This window comes from Lissotriton vulgaris, chromosome 8 (assembly GCF_964263255.1).
Source record: "Lissotriton vulgaris chromosome 8, aLisVul1.2, whole genome shotgun sequence".
In the NCBI taxonomy this organism is placed as follows: Eukaryota; Metazoa; Chordata; class Amphibia; order Caudata; family Salamandridae; genus Lissotriton; species Lissotriton vulgaris.
Window position 1 is genome coordinate 1,185,742,325 of NC_141696.1, and position 24,175 is coordinate 1,185,766,499.

The 24,175-nt window shown below is 47.4% G+C and overlaps 1 protein-coding gene across 2 annotated transcripts in view; it reads left to right on the forward strand.

Annotated features, from left to right (window-relative positions):
• The window catches only part of MRPS31 (mitochondrial ribosomal protein S31), a 232,440-nt gene that overhangs the window by 155,483 nt on the left and 52,782 nt on the right, over positions 1-24,175 (forward strand). For both annotated transcript variants that reach the window (XM_086935055.1, XM_086935056.1), the window contains exon 4: positions 8,778-8,921. In XM_086935055.1, the coding sequence (XP_086791181.1) occupies positions 8,778-8,921 (144 nt within the window). The remainder of the gene's footprint in view (positions 1-8,777; positions 8,922-24,175) is intronic.

Genomic DNA, 24,175 nt, shown 5'->3' on the forward strand with positions numbered 1-24,175 from the left:
AAGGTCCTACCTTGCCGCTGCACAGCCACACGCCGTGAGGGAAACGGCAGGCAGCACACGAACGCCGTGAGGGCAACGGCAGTAGTTCCCATCGGGGGACTACACTTCCCAGCACCACCCGGGGCCGGTGCACACCGCACACGCCAGCAGCGCGCCCGGAGGCGCTTCAAGAGGCTTGCACTACTCTCGCACCGCGAGTCGCGCGCAGGAGCTGCCCGGGAGAAGCCCGGGACAAGGGCGGGCCGTCTGCGGCCGTCAGAGGCCAAAGGAGGCCGGGCTGGGCCACGGACCTTGGTTTTTTCCTCCTGAGACTGCAAATAACCGTGAGTGCTAATTGTTGAGTGGGATTACTGACTGCTACATTAAGCCGGTCAGCCATGGCTAAATTGCGTTCTTGCAAAACTCCATCTTTGTCTGGACCACTAGATAACTACATGGTAAAAGTGGTGAATAAGATTAACACAGCTCGTCGTATGTCACTAGGCCGAGTCAGCCCGCCAGTTTCACCCACTAACGGTTCTGCGCCTGTAGAGTTTTGTGATCTAGCTCCAGGAGGCTCCCAAAGTACTCAAATAGATGTAGACACTGATATTCCTGTTAGTCCAGTTCCGGAGGTGTCTCTATTAGATAGCTCTTTGTCTTCCTCCACTCAACCGTTGCCTTTAGTGTCCCCGGATTCCCCCCCCAGCTCCCCCGCTGGCACAAAGGAAAGTGAGATCTTGTTGAGGTGCACAAAGTAAACGTGGAGAGCACAAGAGAGCTAAGAGGGTGGCTACTACTCCGGTTGACGATGGGGGGAGTTCTGCCGGATAGCTTAAATGAGGAAGGTACGTTAAAACTGAATAGTGAACAATTCAACTCCTTGATTAACATGTTCGCAGAGAAAATGGAGACTATGCTTAGACCTCTTTCAGACAGAGTTGAACAAGTCACAAAAGAGGTGTCCAAATTGGGCAACCTTTTATCTTCCCACCTAGCCACTGTAGAGATAAACCCTCAAAAATCTAATATTAGTTTGAAAGAAACCAAGGGCCCTGCAGTTCCTAGTAAAGGGGTTGGGGATAAAATGGATCAGGTGTCAAAGGAGGTTTCTAGGTTGGGTGTCCTGCTGTCCGCACACTTGTCTTCATCTAAAGCAGACAGGAACACTAACACTGGCACCGCTGTAAATGCTGCTGCTGTAAATGAGGGGGCCTCAAGTTCTTCTAGTGGGAGTCATAATGTAATAAACATCGCCCCAGTTGTAACACCTGCGCAGCCCTCGAGTAATCAACCTATTTCTCCTCCTATCCCGAAAGCTAACCCTGCCCCTGTTCCTGCAGTGAATAATCCAGTTAATAATACAGGGTTGCGGGAGTACAGGCAAAGACAATTAGTTAACTTACCATCAGATTGCGCTCCTTACATAGTAGTGCTAACAAACGTCCCTGGTATAGATTCACGGTTAAATGATGTAAGGGGGGTAACGATGGATTCTCTGAATCATAAAGTACTGGCATGGCTGGGTAAATACTGTGGTTTTCCTCTTATGTTTCGAAATGACATTATATCAACACGCAGAGTGGGCTGGATTGGCAACTCTAGGAAAACAACCAAGGGAGACTGCATCATCGTAAATTTTAGGCACCCACAGCATGTAGCTACTGTTCTTTTGAGGGCGGCCTCCTTACCAATCACAGAAGATTTTATTTGTGCACGCCCCCTTGGGTTTTCCTATAACCATCTCAGTAACATCCCTAAATCTCATGTTACTCACCAGAACCCACCACCACCCCTTTTTATACAGAGCGATGGATTGTGTGCCTATCCTCGTCATCAAACTCCATTGGCAATGGACTCCTATTGTTATTCTCTGTGTAGGCCAAACTTCCAAGCCGAACAAATTCTTCCACTTTGTAATCGGTTTGCGCCCTTGGCATCCTTGGAGGAAAATGATTGACTTGGAATGGAATGGAATGGAAAGGTTCTTGTATAGCGCATGGCTACTCGGAAGCATCCCAGCGCTTGAAGAATGATGGAAATACGGAGTTTAGGAACAACCAAAGGCCTAACCCACAGTCCTGCAGAATCATCACTTGGAACATTGCTGGGATTAGGGCCAAATGTGAAAATGAAATATGGATTGACTTTTTGAAAACTTTTGACATTTTGGCATTTCAGGAGACTTGGGACACAATTAATAGCTTTTCCTTGGATGGCTATAGTCATTTTTCTATTCCGGCCACAAGTAGTGTGGTAGGTCGATCAAAAGGAGGATTACTGAGCTTGTTCAAACTTGACTTAAAAGGAGTGTTAACCCAGCTTGATTCAGGTTGTGAAAATTGTTTAATTGTTGAATTGAATTCCCCTGATTCATCAAACATTTTGTTTATTAACTTTTATAATGCTAATGCTACGGAAAGTACCAGACATAATCTGGATTATATTGATAATTTTTTGTCGGTCTATAGAACCAAGGTAAATTGTTTCGAGATAATTCTTTTAGGAGACTTTAATATCCACCCCTGTAACCAGCTGTGTGCTAACTCAGTGGAAGAGGGTCCTCCCTGTTCTACAGTTACGCACTTCGAACACTCAAAAAGAGGGGAGGCACTCGAGGATTTTTTGGCGGTGTGGAATCTTTATGAATCTGGATGCGGTGAGAGTGAAGATAGAGTCCCTACTTTTAAAGGATTTGGTGATGGCACAATTATTGACTTTATTTTTATGTCTTGTTTTATTCTAGGTAAAGTGTTAATATATAATACAGTGGTTTCAGCCTTCAGTGACCATAATCCAGTTGTGATGGAGGTATCGTCCAGGGATTTTTTAACTATGAAATTACTGTCTAACAAGGGTGGCCAAAACGTGATCCCTATAGATCAAGGCCGTAGGTTAAAGTGGTCGAATATAAATCCCGCAAACATTGTCGAGGAAGTTCTGGTTAGGGCGGAGGGCGATGTAGCTATCTGCCTTGACTCAGGGGCATTAGACACTCAAGTAATTGTGGCGTTTGATAATATTTGTAAACAAATCAATCAAAGTTTAACTGGGGCAAAAGGGCCTTCCAAACCTCATGTGAAGAGATGGTTCGATCACGCGTGCACTAAGGCTCATGCCGATTTACTTAGGGCTTTAAAGACTAGTCCTAAAGATCGCGCCCTAATTGCTAAGTCAAGAGTATGTTATAAGAATACAATTTTAACTAGGAAGAACGAGTTAAAAGAAATTGCCTGGTCAAAACTACTTGATCCCATGACATTAAAAAATAGTAGTCAGTTCTGGGAAGTTGTAAACCAGCCACTTTTCTCAAATGAGGATACCGGTCCTCTTGAGTCTAACATACCCGACGAGGCATGGATCAAACACTTTGGAAGCATATATGCTAACACGGCACAACAGGACTGTCTAAATGAGTTTATTTACAGAAAGGAGGGTTCTTGTGTTACCTTTGATGCGAAAGAAGTTGAAAGGGCGATAGAACAAACCCTGACAAACAAGGCTCCTGGCCCCGATGGGGTCCCTGCCGATATTTTTAAACATGCCCCAAAATTATGGTCGAAGATCCTATGTAAGGTTTTTAACGCGTTAAATCATGACAATATCCCAGCATCTTGGAAAGAATCCATTATTGTTCCAGTTTTTAAAAAGGTAATAGGGCAGACCCTGCCTGTTACCGACCAATATCCTTAATAGATTCCTCTGTTAAGGTTTTGGGTCGGGTCATCCTGTATAAATTACAGGAGTGGCTTGACAATAAAGGTATTTTGTCAAATGCCCAATATGGATTCAGATCCAAAGGAGGTACTTTAGATCAGTGCCTTAATTTACAATTGCTGGTCGATAAATATACCTAAGGATGGGTCCCTATACCTGGGGTTTATGGACCTGTCCTCAGCATTCGATCTTGTAAATCGTACAAAACTTTGGATGATTTTAATTGACCTAGGTCTTGACCCTGTTTTGGGAAATTTTCTAGCTGATCTGCATTCTGATCTTTTAACCTCAGTCAGGGTGACTACAGAGGGGCGTTGTTCTAGCCATTTCAAATCCGAAAGGGGGGTCAGGCAGGGATGTATTATGGCCCCACTTTTGTTTACATTTTATATAAATGCCCTTGAGCCGGTGCTTAGGGAGGCCGCGTCTGATATTCCGCATATAGGGGAACTTGGTATCCCTGTTCTCTTGTATGCGGATGACGCTGTCCTTCTGGCACGGACCGGTGTAGGCCTGCTTTTGGTCTTTTTATGATGTCCCTGGATCTTAAAATTAACGTTAAGAAATCTCAAATTATGATTATGGGAAGAGGCAAAAGAAGGACAAATCTGAAAACGTTTTTTTGTGGCAAGGAGGAAATCTGTAGAGTCCCTACATTCCCGTATCTGGGGATTACTTTTGAGGAGAATGGAAACCGGGGACCACAGATTAAAAATAGAAATGTGGCCTTTGCTAGAACCTCCTCAGCAATCATGGGTTTCAGCAAAAAAACTGGGGGCTAGGCCCATAAAGGCTTTGTTGAACATTTACAAAGCAAAATGCCTGACTGTAGCTACATATGGGTCTTCAATTTGGGGGTACAGTGCAATAGACTGTCTACAAGTCACTGAAAATAAATGCATGAGAACAATTTTATCAGTGCCACAGTCTACCCCATCTTATACGATCCACTCAGAGTTAGGGGTCGGTTTTGATACAGATGCGATTAGAGTGGCCCCCTTAATATCCTGGCTGAAGACGTGGCTGAATGAAGAACTCTCTTTGAACCATGTTATCATTAAAGATTGCCTCTCATTAGACAATGTAAATAAAATCAAGTGGCTGTCTTATGTTAAACATTGGTTTCACAAATTAGGGAGACCTGAGCTCTTTCTCTCACCTGACAAAATAACTCGCAAAGATATAGCACTAATAAAGGGGGCTATGCTACAAATTCTGATGTTAGATAGAGAAGAAATTGTGCTCATAAAACCCACGGTAAGGAGCAACCTTATTGTTGCCAATCCCCCTGGACCTGAACTTTACCTTGTTTTAGTTAACCGTCCTTTCCACAGGTTTCTTTTGACACGCTTTCGTTTTAATATGATTCATTTGAACTTAGGTCCCTTTCCTGAATGGTGTAGTCCTGAAAAGGCACCACAATGTTCCTGCGATAGTTTCTCAACGCAGGATACCATGCATTTTTTGATGTTTTGTGGTAACTACACGGTATTAAGGACCAAGTTCCTTGTTCCTATCCTTAAGGAGGCTGGGTTCTTACAAGTTAAGCCCGCTCTCCTATATCTGCAATTACTTAACAGCCCCAGGGTTATTTTTCATGTCGCCAGTTATCTGACAGGTGCTGTTAGGGTTAGGAACAAGAAAATGATAAACTGAAAAATTGATAAACTGTAATTGATTGAAGGTTTAGCACTGTATATATTGGGTTTTTATTAGAGCAATGTAATATGGTAGTCATATTTATGTTAAATGACTTTTTTAGCATATATCACAGAATTTTGTGAATTCTGTGATATATTTTTAATACATGAATTGTAATTGTTTTTAATGCGTATTTTGAATGTATTGTATGCTTTCACCTTCTTTTTATGATATTGAATTATCGAAATAAAGTACTTTGACTGACTGACTGAGTCAGGTGAGGGAGGTAGAAGCATGTAACAAAGGATAGACTCTGCTTCCTTAATTGGCAAAGAGGTAACCAAAAGGAGCGCTGCCACACCCTTTTCAATGACTTGAGTCTCTTTCATAAATTAGTAGTGAGACCCTCAATGACTATTTTCCTCAGTGGTATAATCAAGAATAGGTTGACCAAATGTATATCGGATCCCTAGGGTACCTGCTGGTACTCTATCCCCCTGGAAGGCTGGAACTCTGTTTTTAGATGCTTTTTGCGCAATCATCCGGGGGTGGCTATTGGTGTCCCCTGAAAAATACAAATAAAACAAAAAATGTGTTTTGTTATACGTCCATTTTGTTATATATAATTCACAGATCGATAACACTATTCATTACCTGGTGGTGTTATCTTACAAAGAGAGATCAAGAGCTGTGTACACATTCACACGCATCATACCTACTGATATTGTCTGTGTTACGTGGGATCAGCTAATGGACAAGTGACAAAGTACAGATAATTAGAAAGTGGATATAAACTAAAACTTCTAAAAACAGGTCGGGTACCATGTCTCTACATACACTTCTGTGGGAAATCTTTTATTAATAGTCCGTGTTTGTGCTTTAGGAGTACATGTGCTAAAACAACTTGCAGTTGTAATGTGATATGTATATTGCCTATGTCTCTACGATATATGTTTGAGGCGGAATGGAATATCTTCTTACTACACGTCAATAGAATCTGAGAGACGGTAAGCTGTACTATATTTAAATGACTAGCTCATCTTGTACTTTTGGTTCTTAGATATTGATCAGGGAACATCAATTAATCTGTTAAATTGTGTTCTGCGACTATATAATACACAGGGCACAAGTCCAATAAAAAGAAGTGTGGGGACTGACCAAGTTAGGCACTACGCAAGTGACATAACGTGTGCCATCACAGCACATGATGTCACGACATAACGCTATAAAAGAAATAAAATAGTGCTATTTAAATTGATTGTTTAAATACTGGGACAGACCACCATATCTGACAGTCTTACAGTGTCTGCACTTCAATACAGCGAAGGAACAAAGGTAAAAGCATGCCTTTCTTAAGTACCTGTGAAGAGATAGCAAGCTGTGTGCCTTTGTTTCCCTCTGTGGCATTTACATTTGTGTGAGGTTCCAGGCCGCCTCCAGGCAAGATATTCAAACCAAAGGAGGCCGGATGGCGCCTTAACTTCGGCCTGCCTGGAGGTGGAAGAAAAGCCCTCTCGCTTCCTGCATGTTGCTGCTAGAAATGGAAAGCAGACAACGTGCAGGCGCTACTGAACGTGTCCCGGTTTCTTACACCAGAACAAGTTCAGCATATGTCTGTGGGGCCCAACTTCTTGACAGGGAGTTGGCGTCCACCCTGTGAAAATAGTGGGTGGACGCCGTGTACCTGCGTATACCCTTGACTCATGCCCTGATAACACAGTAGTGGTGATACAGTTTTTGGTAAACCTGTTTTTGAGTTGTGCTGTAAGTTACTACACTGTAGCGTTGGGAAGGAATTCTCTTTTATTAATGTACAATTCCTAAGTATTCCCAGTGTGCACAATGATGACGATTATGCCAACAAGGAAATTGGAGGCATCTGGCCATTATGTGCACTGGAGAAATGCGTACGTTTCTTGCATCTTTTCAACGATAGCAAAGTACGTGCATGTGCCCCATAATATGGAGAGTGGCATCACTTGTGAAAAGGAAAAACGCTGTAGTGTTCCAAAGTAAGATAAATAGACTGGGAAAAGATTTAAAACGATTCTCCCAAGAAAGGGTATGACCCTACATAAAGGAAAACTATACTCCACTAAGGAACCAAGAGAGGGAGCAGACAGATGAAGACTCAACAGGTACCAGCTCCACTGATTCCACTGGATGGAGCAATGATGAAGACACAAGAGGAAGACGAAAATACAGAAAAAGAAATCGAGATAAAGGTCTTCCAGACATGACATGTGGATCCACTGTCTGAGGTTGCAGACTTGGTTTGGATTGATTCTCTTTCAAATGTCCTTTCCAGGCTGCTTTTGAGACACAGCCTTTATTCAAAGTGATGCCCCTCACAGCAGGTAGAAATTGTCTGGCTCCAAACTCCTGTTACACAAAACATGGTCATAAGAATGAGTCCCCCGCGTGTGGCTGATGGCTGTGATCGGCCTTCCTGAAGCAGTAATCTGGCAAAAAAGATAGCAGTTCCTGTGTAGAAACCTTCTCATATTGATAACGGAAACTGCAGCACCACCTCTCACTCCTACCATCCACCTAGTAGCAGTGCTCAGGATAAGCTAATTATTAGTCCTTTACTAAAAAGGCCCTCCTGGAATGATGAAAAGTCGCCCTGTCTCCATCCTCCTCGCTTCAGTGTATGGCCTCCACCCTCCAGCTACTGGAATGCAGGCGTAACAACTTCCACTGTCTGGGAAACACTATCCTTACCTTCCATCTTGAGCCATGCTAAACCAGGGTCATCCAAAATGCATTTTTCTGCCTTCAGTCAGCTCACCCAGTACACAGAGTCCTCCTTCTACACATGTGCTACACATGCACTGCACATTCAGACACAACTGACATACACATGCATTGTCAGCGCAAAGTTGTGGGTTTCACATAACAGTGGAATTTGACATGAGAGGAGTAAATAAACAACCCTTTTACTGACAGAGAAGGAGATCTGGCCACACTACAAATTCACAAAAGATAGTATGCTTCAATCTCCACTTTATGTGATGTGCCCGGGGCATGAACAGTTGTCCATTGCCAGATATGGCGGAACACTTGGTGCACCACTCCAGGTCACAGGACAGGTCCCAGACCTCTCATTGTCAGTGACTGGCCTAGACCTCACACGCTAGCTTATCCTGATGACCGGGCCAAATTGGAGGGAAAGATACTAGTTTCACAGGCAATCGACACTCCGGCAGAACAACATGCCCTTTTACTTGCTAGTGACATTTCCAGCCCAACAACTGTTTTGCTGTTGATGAAAGGCCACTAATGTAAATAAAAAACAATGATACATATAAAAGACTCCGCCCGATTCTTTAGAGCAGATAACCACTTACAGAATTCATGACTAGTATTGGATTATTTCTTATTTCTGTCTTTCAACCTGTCAAAGTTGATTAATTTGTAGCCCTTTCTGCTTTTTACAGTAATATCATCTCAGAAATGAAGATTGGTAAAAGTCCATCATTCCGACCTGGGTCCAGGCCTGCCAATCAAATTCGTTTTGACGATGATGGAAAAGGATATACACTCAACAGAGGCATCACTCAAGAACTTACTGGTGTCAAAAGGTAACAATGCTCACCTTGTTTTTTCATCTAGGCATGCCTATGAAGTTTCCGAATGTTGACTGTTACTCTTGCATGGAGCTTATTTTGCTGCTTTACTCATGAGGTGTCATGGTTACTTTTAAAGTTCTGTGGTCTTTGCCACAAAATTTGCATTACACAACCATGCTCAATCAGTCTTGCCGGTAACAGCAGCTGGCAAGCAGTAAACTGCATCAGCCTGCATACCAGCACATCATAAAGAGGTATAGTATGCTGGCAAAAAACCTCAGTTGAATGTTTAGACAAGTAGTGCAGAAAATTTCTTAGGCAATAAATTAAAAAAAAAATGTGGTTTCATTGGATGATGTGGACGGATAGCACTGTGGTCAGCCTTCTGTGAGTTGCCAGCTTGAGCCTTTTGGTTTCTTTACCTGCTCAAACATTTTAAATTCAGGTTTGTATGAGCATTGTATTCAACTGCTGCTTCTTTATTTCTTGATTTCACGGTAATGCCTGGCTTACACGTACCTAATGGATTTTCAACCTGTGGGCCATATTTCTGTAGTAGGGGATCTCTGTGTATAGTCATAATCTAGTGAATAGTCCCGCCCATGTGCGTGGACCCCGGAGCAATAAAAAATTATCTCTTAAGGTGTCGAAAAATGCAGAACTGCACAGACACTTAAGAGAGAATTAAAGACAGATAATGCAGCCTATATAACCAGGCTACACTGTCCAGTACTTCAACTAGAAATTCCACCAAAAATCCACAAACAGCAAAGTCTGTCCACATTTCCCTTGCTTTAGCAGTAAAAACCCTCCGGAATGATAGAGAGGAACACATGGACAGACAAGCCCCATAGGCTGCCATTATGTGGCTCAGAACAGGATACTGTGCCTTTAAGAGAACTTTCAAGAACTTCACAGTATCCCAGAATGCACTGCAGGTCCATTTTACTTTCAGTTCTTTTTTCCGGCTCCTGCAAGCAGGACCCTGGAGCATTGAGCTCTCCCTTTTCAAGGGTTTATTGGTGATTTTTCACTTTTGTTCAAGTCTTTGGTGCCTTTCTTCTTGTTAATCCTTTGGTGCACTCTTTGATTGTCAATAATATGCCTGCATTATTTGACAAATGTCCAGAGTGCTCCAGGAAGAAGGCCAAATTGGTTCCACATGAGGTGTGTATCCTCTGCCTTCCTTCTTCCCATGTCCCAGAGGAGTGTGTCATTTGTCAGGGCTTTTCTGGCAGGACCCTGAAGGATAGAAAGAAGATCAGGCTTCAGGGCCTTGAGGAAAGAAGGCTGAAGGCGCAAGGTGGGTCTGGAGGGGCTTCCTCTGCCCATGCTGAGGCATCTGGGGGGCTCCCCAGGGGCAGGAAGACCAGCAAGCGTACCCATTCTCCGTCTGGGTCGATTGCACCGACTACGGCGTCGAGAGGGAAGACTGCAATCTGTTCCCCATCTCCCCAGGGCTCTGGGTCGAAGCGACGTCGATGGTCGACCTCGAGGGAACTGAATAGACAGCCGTCGAGATCTCCTGTGACTATTTTGTCGTTGTCCACGTCGGAGTCATCGTCGTCGTCGAGTGATCGACGTCGAGAGGCCCGACGTCGGCGCTCGCCGTCGAGGCGACACCGCCCTTCGCCGTCGGCGAAAAGGAGAAGGTCGTCGTCAAGGGGATCCTTGGCGTCGAAGAGAAGATCGCCGTCGAGGCGAAGGAGGTCGCCGTCGAGGCGAAGGAGGTCGCCGTCGAGGGAGGTCGCCGTCGAGGCGAAGGCATTCGCCGTCGAGGGAGAGACGGTCGACGTCGAGGAAAAGACGCTCGCTGTCGAGGGACCGACGCTCGCCGTCCGGTTGCCGTTCTTCGACGCCGAAGAGACGAGGAAGGAGATCTGGCGCCAGGAGTCAGTCTAGCAGGCGCCAAATACCTATGGGAGGTTCGCCAACGTCCCAGGCTGGAAAGGAAGGCGGATCACCGGGTTCGGTGTACTCCATGTTGTATACCTCGCCGCAGAGGCCGGTTACGCCCCCGCCTCCATTACCGAGGGGGCTCCCTCCGCGGGCCCCTCCTCCGCTCCCACCACTTCCACCGCGTCCTCAATCTCTACCTCAACCTCAGCTGCCAGCAGACAAGCCGCCTCCGATCCCTCCGAGGTCGGTCTCACTGCCCCGATATCCGACTCCTCCCAAGGGTACCCCTCAGCTGAGGGCCCCATCCAAACCAAAGTCACCCGCCCCTGTGGAACCGGCGGATCGACCAAAGCCAAGGAGGTCACGATCACGCTCCGGACGGAGGGGGAGATCGAGGAGTCGGCATAGATCCTCCACTAGGTCAAGACGGCGTCATAGGAGGCGCGGATCGCGGTCCTGCACGGACTCCTCCAGGACCAGGACCTATTTACCGACCTTGTCGGAATCCCCGGGGACAAGGGTGTCTCCAGTGGACGACATCAGCACGTTCCAGGATGTTCTCCTGAGGGGGGGCAGCGAAATTGGGATTCACGGTGAGGGCTCCAACACCCACGACGTCCGTGATATTTGAGACGCTTCACAAGAAGCATTTGTCTCGACCTTTACTACCGCTAGTACCTGGGTTGGTAGAGCCCGAGGAGGAGCTGTTCCTCACGCCAGCAGTGACGAAGGCCGCTCCCACCCGGCTCCTAAAGAAGTACAGGGGCCCGGATTCCGACCCGGCTTTTCTGCGGATAGACCCGGTTCCGGACTTTGTTATAGTGACGGCGGCCAGGAAGCTACATTCTACCTTCCCGTCTTCAACCGTACCGCCTGATAAGGAGAGCCGATGGATCTACTCAGCTGGCAGGAAGGCTTGTGGGACGGCATCCACGGCCATGAAGGCCTCTAGCGATGCGGCTCTGCTAGGGCGGTATGACCGTGCCCTGTGGGAATACCTTCAGCAGTTCACGGAACTCCTGCTACGAGATAAGAGGGAGACTTCCAGGAGATCCTCAAGGAGGGGAAGCTGGTTTCGAACCAGGTCATCAGCGCGGCTGCGGATGTCTCTCTTTTGGCAGCCCATGGGTATTGTCATGGGATCAACCAGCGGCGCCATGCTTGGCTCAGGCTCACATCACTCAAGCCGGAGGCCCAGCAGCGGGTGGCTTATCTGCCCTTCTCGGGGGAAACCCTGTTCGGCAAGCATGCCGACGATGAGCTAGCCCGCATGAAAGCAGAGGCCGAGACCCTGACGGCTGTGGGCTTGGAGAAGCCCAAAGAAAAGAAGGTCTACCGCCCATTCCAGAGACGGTTCGGTGCACAGGGCAGAGGGCGAGGACAGACTTCGGGACAGCAGCAGCAACGACAGCAGCAGTTCTGGAGACCCTTCCAGAAGCGCCAGAAGGGTAGAGGGGGCCAGCAGTCCTCTACAGCGAACAAAGGCCCGGCTGGGTCTCGACCCTGAGCGGTTACTTCCCCTACATCCGTTACCCGCTCCGGTGGGGGGAGGCGTTCAATCTTTTCTGGCAGAGTGGAGAAAAATTACTCAGTACAAGTGGGTGCTGAATATTGTTTGCAATGGATACAGTCTTTGGTTCACCAGCCCGCCTCCATCAATTCCTCCGGTCAGCTCGCAGTTTCAGCTGCGCGAGCTCCAGGCGCAGGCCGATATCCTGTTAAGGAAGAGGGCGAAAGAAGACGTACCTCTGTCTCAAAGAGGAAGAGGTCTGTACTCCCGGTTCTTCCTGGTTCGCAAGAATGACAAGAACGAGTTCAGGCCCATTCTGGATTTGCGACAGGCAAACAAACAGGGAGACTGACTATGTGCTATAGACCTACAAGATGCGCACTTCCATGTGCCCACTGCACACAAACACAGGAAGTTCCTGCGATTCCAAGTCAGCGCCAATCATTATCAGTACACAGTACTGCCATTCGGACTGAAGTCTGCGCCCAGAACATTCTCGAAGTGCATGGCAGTGGTAGCAGCACACCTAAGGAAGAACAAGGTGTTTGTCTACCCGTACCTGGACGATTGGTTGATCAAGGCCTCCTCCTTCTCGGAAGCTCAAGCACACTTCCAGAAGACGTGCGTACTCTTGAACAAGCTGGGGTTGCACATCAACATGTCCAAGTCTGTCCCGACTCCTGTCCAGTGCATTCAGTACTTGGGAGACAATACGCTGTCAGCAAGCGTGTCTCCTTCGGAAGAGCGACGAGTATCACTCCTTCGGAAGGCTCAGGCTCTTATGACCACTCCATCTACAACAGTGAGGACGGTGTTTTATCTACTGGGATCGATGGCCTCTTGTATCTTCCTAACGCCACACGCACAACTGCACATGAGACCGTTGCAGGAGTGCTTGGAGGATCAGTGGGATCAGAGGAAAGGGTCTTGGGACTACAAGATACGACTGTCTCCGCATGCTCTTCAGTCTCTGAAGTGGTGGTGTTCAGTGGAGAATCTCCTCAGAGGGGTTCCCTTCCACAAGGACATTCCCACTCAGACTATCGTGACGGATGCTTCTCTCCACGGCTGAGGGGCGCACTCCGGAGACTTACAGATTCAAGGAACGTGGTCTCCGACGTAGTCCACGTATCACATCAATTTCCTGGAACTCAGAGCTGTTCACTTGGCACTGAAGGCCTTTCATCCGTCCTTCCAGACCAACTCTCTGCTTGTACGGACGGACAATACGACACGATGTATTACCTCAACAAGCAGGGGGGCTCGCGATCACGCACTCTGTCGCAGGAGGCGCATGCGATCTGGCGATGGCTTCTGGCCAGAGGACTGACGATAACGGCTACCCATCTACCAGGTGTTCAGAATGTTCAGGCGGACGCACTGAGCAGACTGATTCAGGAAAAACACGAATGGGTCATAAACGACCAAGTACTAGTAGAAGTCTTCGCAAAGTGGGGGACTCCAGACGTAGATCTGTTCGCCACCGCCGAAAACAGCAAATGCCGAGACTTCGCCTCCAGGTACTACCAGCAGGGGACGCTGGGGAATGCACTATAGATCAACTGGTCGAACAGCTTTCTGTACGCTTTTCCACCCATTCCCCTGATTCCGGCGGTGCTCATCAAGCTGTCCCAGTCCAGGGGCGCAGATGATCCTGATTGCCCCGGAATGGCCCAGGCAGTGGTGGTTCACGGACCTGCTTCACCGGTCTCTCCTTCCTCACATACGGCTGCCGTGCAGGCCGGACCTTCTCACGAAGTTCGGGGGGCAAATGTTGCACCCCAACCTCTCGTCTTTGAGTTTGGCAATATGGCCATTTGAATCTACCTGAAGATTGCATGGACATACTGAAGGAGGCTAAGCGACCTTCCACTTGGACTTCCTATGCTTACAAGTGGAAGAGGTTTTGCATCTGGTGCAAGTCCAAGAATTATGACCCGACGACGTGTAAGGAAGATGTCATCCTTACGTATCTTCTGCATCTGGCGCAGTCTGGTCTAGCTGACTGCCTACAGGAAATGCCCTCCACAGACTTCCTTCTTTCAGATCCCTGTGATCAAAGATTTTTTGGAAGGCTTGAAGAAAGTGTTCCCTCCTGTCCGGCTTCCTTCACCTTCATGGGAATTGAATGTGGTGCTGTCCAGATTGATGAAGGAGCCTTTTGAACCTATTCATAAGGCTTCGTTGCAGCACCTGTCCTGGAAGACGGCGTTCCTCGTGGCCATTACATCGGCCCGCAGGGTGAGTGAAATTCAGGCGTTGTGTTGCCAGGAACCTTATACTGTATTTCATGCTGCTAAGGTTGTTATGCGTACTCACCCTAAATTTCTTCCAAATGTTATATCTGATTTTCATGTTAACCAGACCATAACTTTACCAACGATTTTTCAGAATCCTTCCTCTCCAACGGAAAGGTCGCTGCATTCCCTGGATGTTAGGAGGGTGTTGAAATTTTATCTGGATAAGACCAAGGATGTTCGTAGGTCAGACCAATTGTTTATCAATTATGGATCAGTCAGGACGGGTCTTGCTACCTCTAAACAGTCCATCTCTAGGTGGATTGTGTCCTGCATACAAATGTGTTACCAAAAAGCTAATAAGACCGTAGGGGGTAAACCTAAGGCTCATTCCACCAGGGGGAAAGCTGCCATGACGGCTTTGCTACGTAATGTTCCAATTGCAGAAATCTGCAAAGTGGCCACTAGGAAGTCGGTCCATACCTTTGCTAAGCATTACTGCCTGGACACTGATGCCAGGGCAGACGCTCAGGTTGGGCAGGCTTCGCTGCGAAATCTGTTCGCACAATAGTGGTGTTATTTCTCGTTTCTCCACCGCCGCTTTGGTGTGGGGATGGGCTTGCCATTCTATTCACTAGTTTATGACTATACACAGAGATCCCCTACTACAGAAGGAGTAGTTTCTGTCCTGTAACTCCAGTTCTGTAGTAGGGGTATCTCTGTTATAGTCATAAGCGCCCGCCCTCCTCCCCGGTGGAGAGAGATATTCATGTAAGGAATGCTACAGGTCTGGCGTGTTACGCCTTCAAAAAGAACTGAAAGTAAAAGGGACCTTTGGCAGCCTATGGGGCTTGTCTGTCCATGACTTCCTCTCTATCATTCCAGAGGGTTTTTACTGCTAGAGCAAGGGAAATCTGGACAGACTTTGCTGTTTGTGGATTTTTGGTGGAATTTCTAGTTGAAGTACTGGACAGTGTAGCCTGGTTATATAGCTGCATTATCTGTCTTTAATTCTCTCTTAAGTGTCTGTGCAGTTCTGCATTTTTCGACACCATAAGAGATTATTTTTGATTGCTCCGGGGTCCACACACATGGGCGGGACTATTCACTAGATTATGACTATAACAGAGATACCCCTACTACAGAACTGGAGTTACAGGACAGAAACTACTCCTTCACAGTAATGCATTGATTTTACAAAATGAAACACTAATATGGCATATATTCATGGGCAAATAAAAACAGACCTATAAGCAAGCAAGCATGCCATAAGAAAGCAAGTCAAGTGTAAGGAAACATATGTGGCGGAAAAGAAAAACGTGAACCCTAAGAAAGTTTATGACAGTGGGAGATAGTTGAAATCACTCAGACATATTGACCGACAACCATGCTTTAATGGGGAGCATTTTGCCCAGACATAGCTATCCACCATGCAGTAATCAACAAAGTAAGCCTCAAGAAAAAGTCTGCTTTATTTCTTCCAAAGACAGCAACCTCCAGCCAGTTTCCAACTTCAACCGCACCTCCCGGAATCCTCCCCCAACATTCCACTGTATCATCCTAATTACATCACAGCGAGGCATGATGTACCAGAAAATATCTCGAATCTCTACACATCCCCCCCCTTCAAAAATACAAACATTATAATTAAACAATACAATAATAACATATAATAAACAATCTGGTTATTTATACATAAATGTTTCGCTTTTACTCTTTTTTTTGTTTTTGGATCTTTACTGTCGCCGTAAATGCAGAACAAACAAACTCATGTATTCCCCCCTTAAAACATTTCCTTTAACCACGTGAGGTCATATCAAAACAGATACAAAGACAAATACAAAGAGAACAACCTCTTATCAAGCCTGTCTGATTTCTCAAATGGTAATGACTCTAATCAAAATATTTGATATGCAGCATAGAAGCACAAAAATAAACTTTCTTTTAAATTATGTTTATTGATCAAAAATATTTTTGTATATTTCATTTTTTATATATTCACATTTTTGGGGGAAATTATATTAACAAACATATTGCATAAAACACATTCACATTATTATTTCAATTAGAAAAAGACATTTCTTGACTTTTATAAACAGAAATTTGTATTTTGGTAACCCCCAAAAGAAAGATTTGTCACTCCATCATTCTTCCATTCTCACCTTTCATTCCTTTCATACATACTAACTATCATACTACACAAAACAAATTCACAATAAAAACACATCTGAGCAAGAGTCCTACTCGCAAGTTCTGTTTGTCATATATCAGTACATTCCATAGTTTGAGCACAAACGCAAGTCCATGACTTTGGTTCTAGATAGTCGTTTTCTTGACTTGGATTCTTGGGTGGGGCTCACAGATGTGTGTCGCTGGCCTATGTACGTTTTGGTGAAACCAAATAATTATCACCTTCTTCTGGGCCAATAAAATACATATTCCATCTTTAGGGTTGTCTGGGGGTTTCTATATGTCTTGCAAAAAACAGAAGGCGTTTTTTTGATCCTCCAAGGTATGGAGCAGTCAACATGGTTTTTAAAGAAGCAAAGATGAGTCTGCCGAGTTGTCCCGGACGGTAGCAGACGTGAATGGAAGCAATAGACTCTGATTGGCTCCTCACGGATAAAAATTCCAGAAGACTCACAAAAGGCAAAAATAAACACCTTTCAAGGACACTGAGACACCATTATATCCTGTTCTGAAATTAGGGTGCAGTGACAGCTACTACAACCTCAAAAATTGTATAAATAGATCTGGCTGAAATCTTCTCAAATTTGGCTGCACAGACTTTCATAACACATAGAAGATTTAAGCTATCGAAGGCAGAATCATCTTTGCTTCTTCAAAAATCGTGTGGACGGCTCCATACCTTGCAGGATCAAAAAAACACCTTCTGCTCAGACCTGAGTCCCATGCTCTCCACACCACTGGAGTCAAGCTAGCCTGGCTGAAGACGGCTGATAGCCAGAAACCGGTCCTAGGATGCTTGATTCCGGTCCAGAAAAGACATGGCTTGGTAGTTCGAGCTGGACTGTTCCCGTGAGGCACAGGGTCAAGGCTGATTTGCATATGGCCATATCTGAACTGGGGTGGTGTGGAGTGCAAAATAACAATGGATTTAGGCCCAGATCTCTGTACTGGGGTGAATGTATGACATTGTTCTGCATTCTGTCCATCAACTGTGGTTTTTAGGTCTCGCCTGTCGATGCGCATGCGCATCGAGCAAGGCGAGAGTATTGCGAGTTATCCACTCTTTATCCACACTGCAAGGAATCGTGGCGATTCCTTGTTGCATTTGTCACCCCGAGTGGGATGGGTATTCTCAGACGTGAGTCCCATGCTCTCCACACCACTGGAGTCAAGATATCCTGGCTGAAAACGGCTGATAGCCAGAAACCGGTCCTAGGATGCTTGATTCCGGTCCAGGAAAGACATGGCTTGGCAGTTCGGGCTGGACTGTTCCCATGCGGCACAGGGTCAAGGCTGATTTGCATATGGCCATGTCTGAACTGGGGTGGTGTGGAGTGCAAAATAACGATGGATTTAGGCCCAGATCTCTGTACTGGGGTGAATGTATGACATTGTTCTGCATTCTGTCCATCAACTGTGGTTTTTGCATTTGTCACCCCGAGTGGGATGGGTATTCTCAGACGTGAGTCCCATGCTCTCCACACCACTGGAGTCAAAGCTATCCTGGCTGAAGACGGCTGATAGCCAGAAACCGGTCCTAGGATGCTTGATTCCGGTCCAGGAAAGAGATGGCTTGGCAGTTCGGGCTGGACTGTTCCCATGAGGCACAGGGTCAAGGCTGATTTGCATATGGCCATGTCTGAACTGGGGTGGTGTGGAGTGCAAAATAGCGATGGATTTAGGCCCAGATCTCTGTACTGGGGTGAATGTATGACATTGTTCTGCATTCTGTCCATCAACTGTGGTTTTTGCAATTATAAATTCTAGGAGCACTGCCCCACGGAGGGAATTGAGAGGACTGACAGAGAGGATTGAGGAGAGTATTACATGGGTGGGGGATATGTTTTGAGTTGAAATGCTGATTTCCTTTGAAGACTTGCCGTTAGATTTCGACCTCCCACAAGGCCACTTCTTGCTCCATAGAGCGGTAGATGCAGCAATAGACAAACACTTAAGGGCAGGTTTAGCCAAGCCACCCACACACCAGAGTTACCACCTAGTTTGTACAACCTCCGTGAAATTCAAAGAGATTTCCTGCTTCTAGAGGGCCCTTTGAACAGATATTTTGAAACCTTTGGATAGACTCTGGGAGGGAGGAAGATATGGGTGTTTTGATCCCAGAGGGAGATTGGGATAAAATATTGGAACAAACGCAAAAGGTCTCTGGAAACGCTTGATTTAAATTTATGAGCTTTTTTATCCTCCCCAGGGCATACCTTAACCCTGGTAGAATAAACAGACTCTTCCATGCAGTGAGAGCAGTGTGCCCTAGGTGTGGTGCTGAAGGGGAGAAATTCTTCCATAAGCTGTGGTCCCGAGTACTGGGAGGGGGTCATGATGTACGTGGCTGCCGTTGCCCAGCAGGAGGTCCAGTGCTCGCCTGAATTGTGCTGGGTTGGTTTACCCATCCTGCTGAAACTAAAGTCACAAATAGATTAATTAACTTGGCAATGATCAGGCGAAGCGTGAGATTACTTAAAACTGGAAGATATGTCGGGGACTTAGAGAAATGGCTTGGCGTAAGGAGCTTGAGAGATGGGCAGGCTATGAAGGAGGGTACTGCTGCAAGAGGCCAAGAGTGGCTGTTGTTCTATAGAGGTGGCCCAGGCATGGGAGAGTTTGGTAGACAGTATGAAAGAACCAGAAAACGCCTCTGAACGGTTCTCTCTGGGAAGCCACAAAATACCAGGAGCAGTGGATGCCTGATAGCATGTGGCTAAGGGTGCAGGAGGTAGCTAGACGGCTTTTTGATAGTTTGGTCGCCTATGGACAGTTCCTGCTGTTGTAATTCTTACCTTTGCCCAGATCAAGAGCCGGCTGAAACTGCAATGGAGCTCTATGACTAGGGAGAAGGAGAATAGACTGTAATTTTGTCACATTTTTCTTGCAGCTATGCAAGACCTTGGGGCGTACTGGAAGCAGGTAAAAATCCCAGATACCTCAATGTGGTCTCGCAGACTGTGGTCCCAGATGGCAATAGAAATGTTGTCACACAATCTGCGAGATGAGAGAAAGATATTTGAAGCAGATCTGCATGGACGAGAGATTACGCTAGGGGAAATTAGGAGCACGGTTAAATAGATGGCATGTACCAAAACGCCAGGGACTGACGGGCTGCCTATAGAATTTTATTCAGCCTATATAGATATCCTGGCCCCTAAGCTGTTGGTGGTTTGTAAGGAGGCAAAGGAGGTTGGAGTATTACCAGCTTCCACTCGAGAGGCGGTCATTATTCCGTTGCTGAAACCTGGGAAGGACTGCGCTGATAAAACAGTTTATCGCCCCCTATCCATGCTCACATCTGATTATAAAATTCTGAGTCGGATCCTTGCTACTCGACTCATCCCATACATGGTGCAATTGGTCCACCGAGATCAAGCGGGCTTTATACCTACCCGGAATACGGCCACCAATGTGCGCCGTTTACTTCGTACATTGGGGGAGGACCGATACGAGGCTACATCTTTGGCCGTCCTATTGGTAGATATTTGAAAGGCGTTCGATAGCCTTGAATGGCATATCTGTTTCAAGTTATTGGGACGTTTGGTCTCAGGGAGGCTTTCGTGGGATGTACCAAAATCCTTTATAGATCGGCGACAGCTCGAGTTCAGACGGGGGCTATGATTTCCTGCTTCTGTCCGGTAGGGTGAGGAACGCAACAGGTGTGCCCGCTTTCTCCGTTATTGTTCGCATTGGCTATTGAGCCATTGGTAGCACATGCTAGATTGGAGCAGACTTATCTCGGGCTGGGCCTGCATGGGGCTGTGCAATATATCTCACTGTATGCTGATGATTTGCTTATGTTTTTAGCTAACACAGAGGAGGCTTTGGATGGAGCGATGATGCTGCTTCGCGAATTTGGCAGGGTCTCAGGGCTTGGGGTGAATTGGGCGAAGACTTGCCTGTGCCTGGTGACTCCATCGGATACTGGCCCCGCCTATGTCAAGGGCATTCGGTGGGAGTCCTGATGTTTGCCTTATCTCGGAACTAACATTTATCATGCGCCTGATGACCTGCTAGAAGGGAACATAGGCAGAGCCGTGCTAGAACTTTGGGGTAGCTTAACATTTTGGAGTACATTGCCGCTTTATGTGCCAGGTCGGGTGGCCCTGTTAAAGATGGTGGCGCTCCCCGGTTGTTGTATGTTTTTTAGGACGCTGCTGATGTAGCTTATGGGATCTACTTTTAGACAGCTCCGCTCAATGATCGGGGGGTTTCTGTGGGGGAATGGTAGACGGCGGGTAGCACTGGACACCATGATGCACCCGTGGGTTGAGGGGGGGTTGGCAGTGTCGGATTTTGAGTTCTATTATTTGGCAGTTCAACTACAGTGGCTTATCCAAGCGGTGGCATTGGAGTTTAGGGGCCCTGATGGCCCAGAGGGACGATGGATACCGCGTCATGTGCTGTCCTCCATAGCGCTCCAGCAGCGATTGCGACTCAGGATGCTTTCCAACGAGGAGCGGACCCTGAGGCTATGCTGGAATCGGAGCCAACGCAGGGCTGGAATCATTCGGCCATATGCCCCTGAGATACCACTAGGTATGTGTACAGCTCTCCCGCACGGGTGGTATTGGACCGCGTTGGTTGAGTGGGAGGCGTTGGGAGTAAAGGTATTGGGGGATTTATATGAGGATGGTGCCCTGCTGCCCTTCCAAGCCCTGCGGGATAGGTATGGACTCCCTTGCGGAGATTATTTATTGCATTCTGCTCTGGTGACTGTGGTGCAGCGATATTGGACAGAGGGCCTTGTGGAACCACCGATGGCCATGGCGTGTCAGTATGTAGTGATGACGGCGGGGACTTTCAAGGCAGTCACATGCCTATATAGGCGCATGGTGGGGGAAGAAATGGAGCCACTGAGGGAACTGCAACGCAAATGGGAGCCGGACCTGGGCAAGGAGATCCCCAAGAAGACATGGGCTCAAATAGTCAGGAGAGCATGGAAAAGTACTAGGAACGCTAGATTCCAGCTGATTCACTTTTTTATACTGCACAGGGCATATCTTACCCCCGCTAAGATTAACAAGTATTTTCAAATAGATACTGCCCAGTGCCTGCGTTGACAGGGGGTGGAGTTTTTTCACATGATGTGGGGCTGTTCACAACTGGGTACATACTGGAACAAGCATTTACAATGCAATGGTTTTGCCTTTGTTAAAGTTAGAGCTATTGGCATTGCTCTTGACATTATTTTTATTTGTTTTTTTTTTAACATAAATGGCATTGTCATTTACAATAGCAAATTCAACCACTCATCTAACCCATCTGAACACCCAGCCACTGATCCACCCGCTCATCTATCTACGCATGCGCTTGCCAATCTCTTCATTCACCCACCCAGCTGCCCACTTGTCCATTCCGGTACCCACTCATCTATCAAAGCAGGCGCCCGCCGACCTCATCATACATCCGCTCCCTCGTCCCTCCCTCCAGCTTCCCACCTACTCATCCATCCACTCATCCTTCCACCTATTCATCCATCCGCTCACACATCCATCCGCCCACTCATCAATCTGCTCATCCTTCCACCCGCTCATCCATCCTCTCACTCATCCATCTGCTCATCCTTCCACCCACCCATCCGCCCGCTCATCCTTCCACCTACTCATCCATCCACTCATCCTTCCACCTACTCATCCATCCATCCACCCACTCATCCATCTGCTCATCCTTCCACCTACTCATCCATCCGCTCACTCATCCATCCGCCCACTCATCCACTACAAAACAGTGGGTTGTGGTTCGTGTCTTTACAGCATAGACGTACACTGAGGTTGTATGGGATAAACACACACATATATACATTCACCATTGGCGAAGCTGATATTTGAATTCAATATGTATTACTGGGTGGATTTTTTGTTCTGATTCTAGTATACGTATGTCCCATCCTACGAGGTATAGATTCCTGCTCGTAATAGAAAGGTGCGAATATTCTGCCTGGATCTGCTCACCGTCTGACTAGTAATTAACAGTATCATTAACAATGTGCATTACGCGCACTATGCAAACTTGCTTTATAAATGGACGCTGTGTCTGACAGCAAGAGTGCTACACGTACACTATAGATACTAGAACAACGTATTGTCTGTAGTAGACGCGCGTGAACATTCTCCAGACATCCGCGCCACGATTTGCTGCGTGTGCGCTGCAGGTCATTTCCCATGTGCATACAGGTACCTTGGTAAGCTGAATAAAGCAGCGCAGTGTGTGCAATTTATAGGACGTGTCTGTGTGCACCCCACAGGCCTTCATAAGTGGCTGACAGCACACCGTGTACACCTTACAGGACTTGGCGGTGCCACGGCTGTGCGCACTCACATCCAATCCCCATTATGCATATGCGGGGCAGTCGAGGTCGCACTAACAGGTGGTTCCCTTACTATGCCGCAAAGAGAGGAAGGTGGCGTGAAGCGCCGGCCCTCGCGCGACGGAACCAGGCGGACATAAACAGCTCAGCCTTGTTAAAACATAAGAAACAAAACATTTTCCAATTCGGAGGGGGGGGGGGATTGGGGGAGGAGGGAGGTGGACGACAGAACCACCCTCCCTAACCCTCAGCAGCTGAAACGTCTGCCCGAAGCCGCCTGTCAGGACCTACTGAAGCCACCGCACACTGCTGCTGACGGATGATGTGGGTGCGGCCAGATCGCCACAGAGGCCCACGGCGACAGGGGCAGCAGGTGAGCATGTCGCCAGGGTTGCAGAACACCCCTGCCCCCCCCCCCACCCAACAGCTTACCTTTACCTTACTGCGGCAGCTCAGACGAGCCTGGCTTGCCCCCCTCAAAGTTGGTGACGCACCTACGCAACACAGGGCGGCCAGGGGCTGGAGGACTCCCGCTCCTCCCTCGAGACTGGCCAGAACTCCGGGGCTCCCCCTTCACTTGGGAGCCCAGGGAAGGACACGGCAGGCGGCTTCTTCTCCTTGCGCTGGAGCTCTTCTTCTCCGGCACTTCCGCTTGTCCCGTCCCCGGCCTGCCTGACTTCCGGGTCGCGGCCAGTCGCAGCGCGGCCCTGGGGTCGGGAGGCCGGACAGCGCCTCCTAATCTCCCACCGGGCCGGCGGCGGTGTAAACACGGGGCAATGCCGGGTGGGCACCGGCTTCAATTAAAATATAAAGCGAGGTGGCACTCGCTCAAAGGCGGCAATGTCCCTGGCAGGGTGGGCACCTGCCAGGGGGCTCAAAAAAATCGGCAAGGGACGGGGCAACTGTATTGAGGGCGGGTGCCGTCAATGCCGGAACAGACTCGGGGGCGTTCCCGAGAACTGGCTTTCGGCTGACGTCGCCAAAAACCAAAAATTCTCGGGAACGCCCCCGAATCTGGTCCTGCATTGACGGACAAACGTGTCTTCCAATGGCTAGCCTCCATTTATGGAGCTAGCCAATGAAAGACGGGGGCGGATTCCCAGCCCCCATACTATAC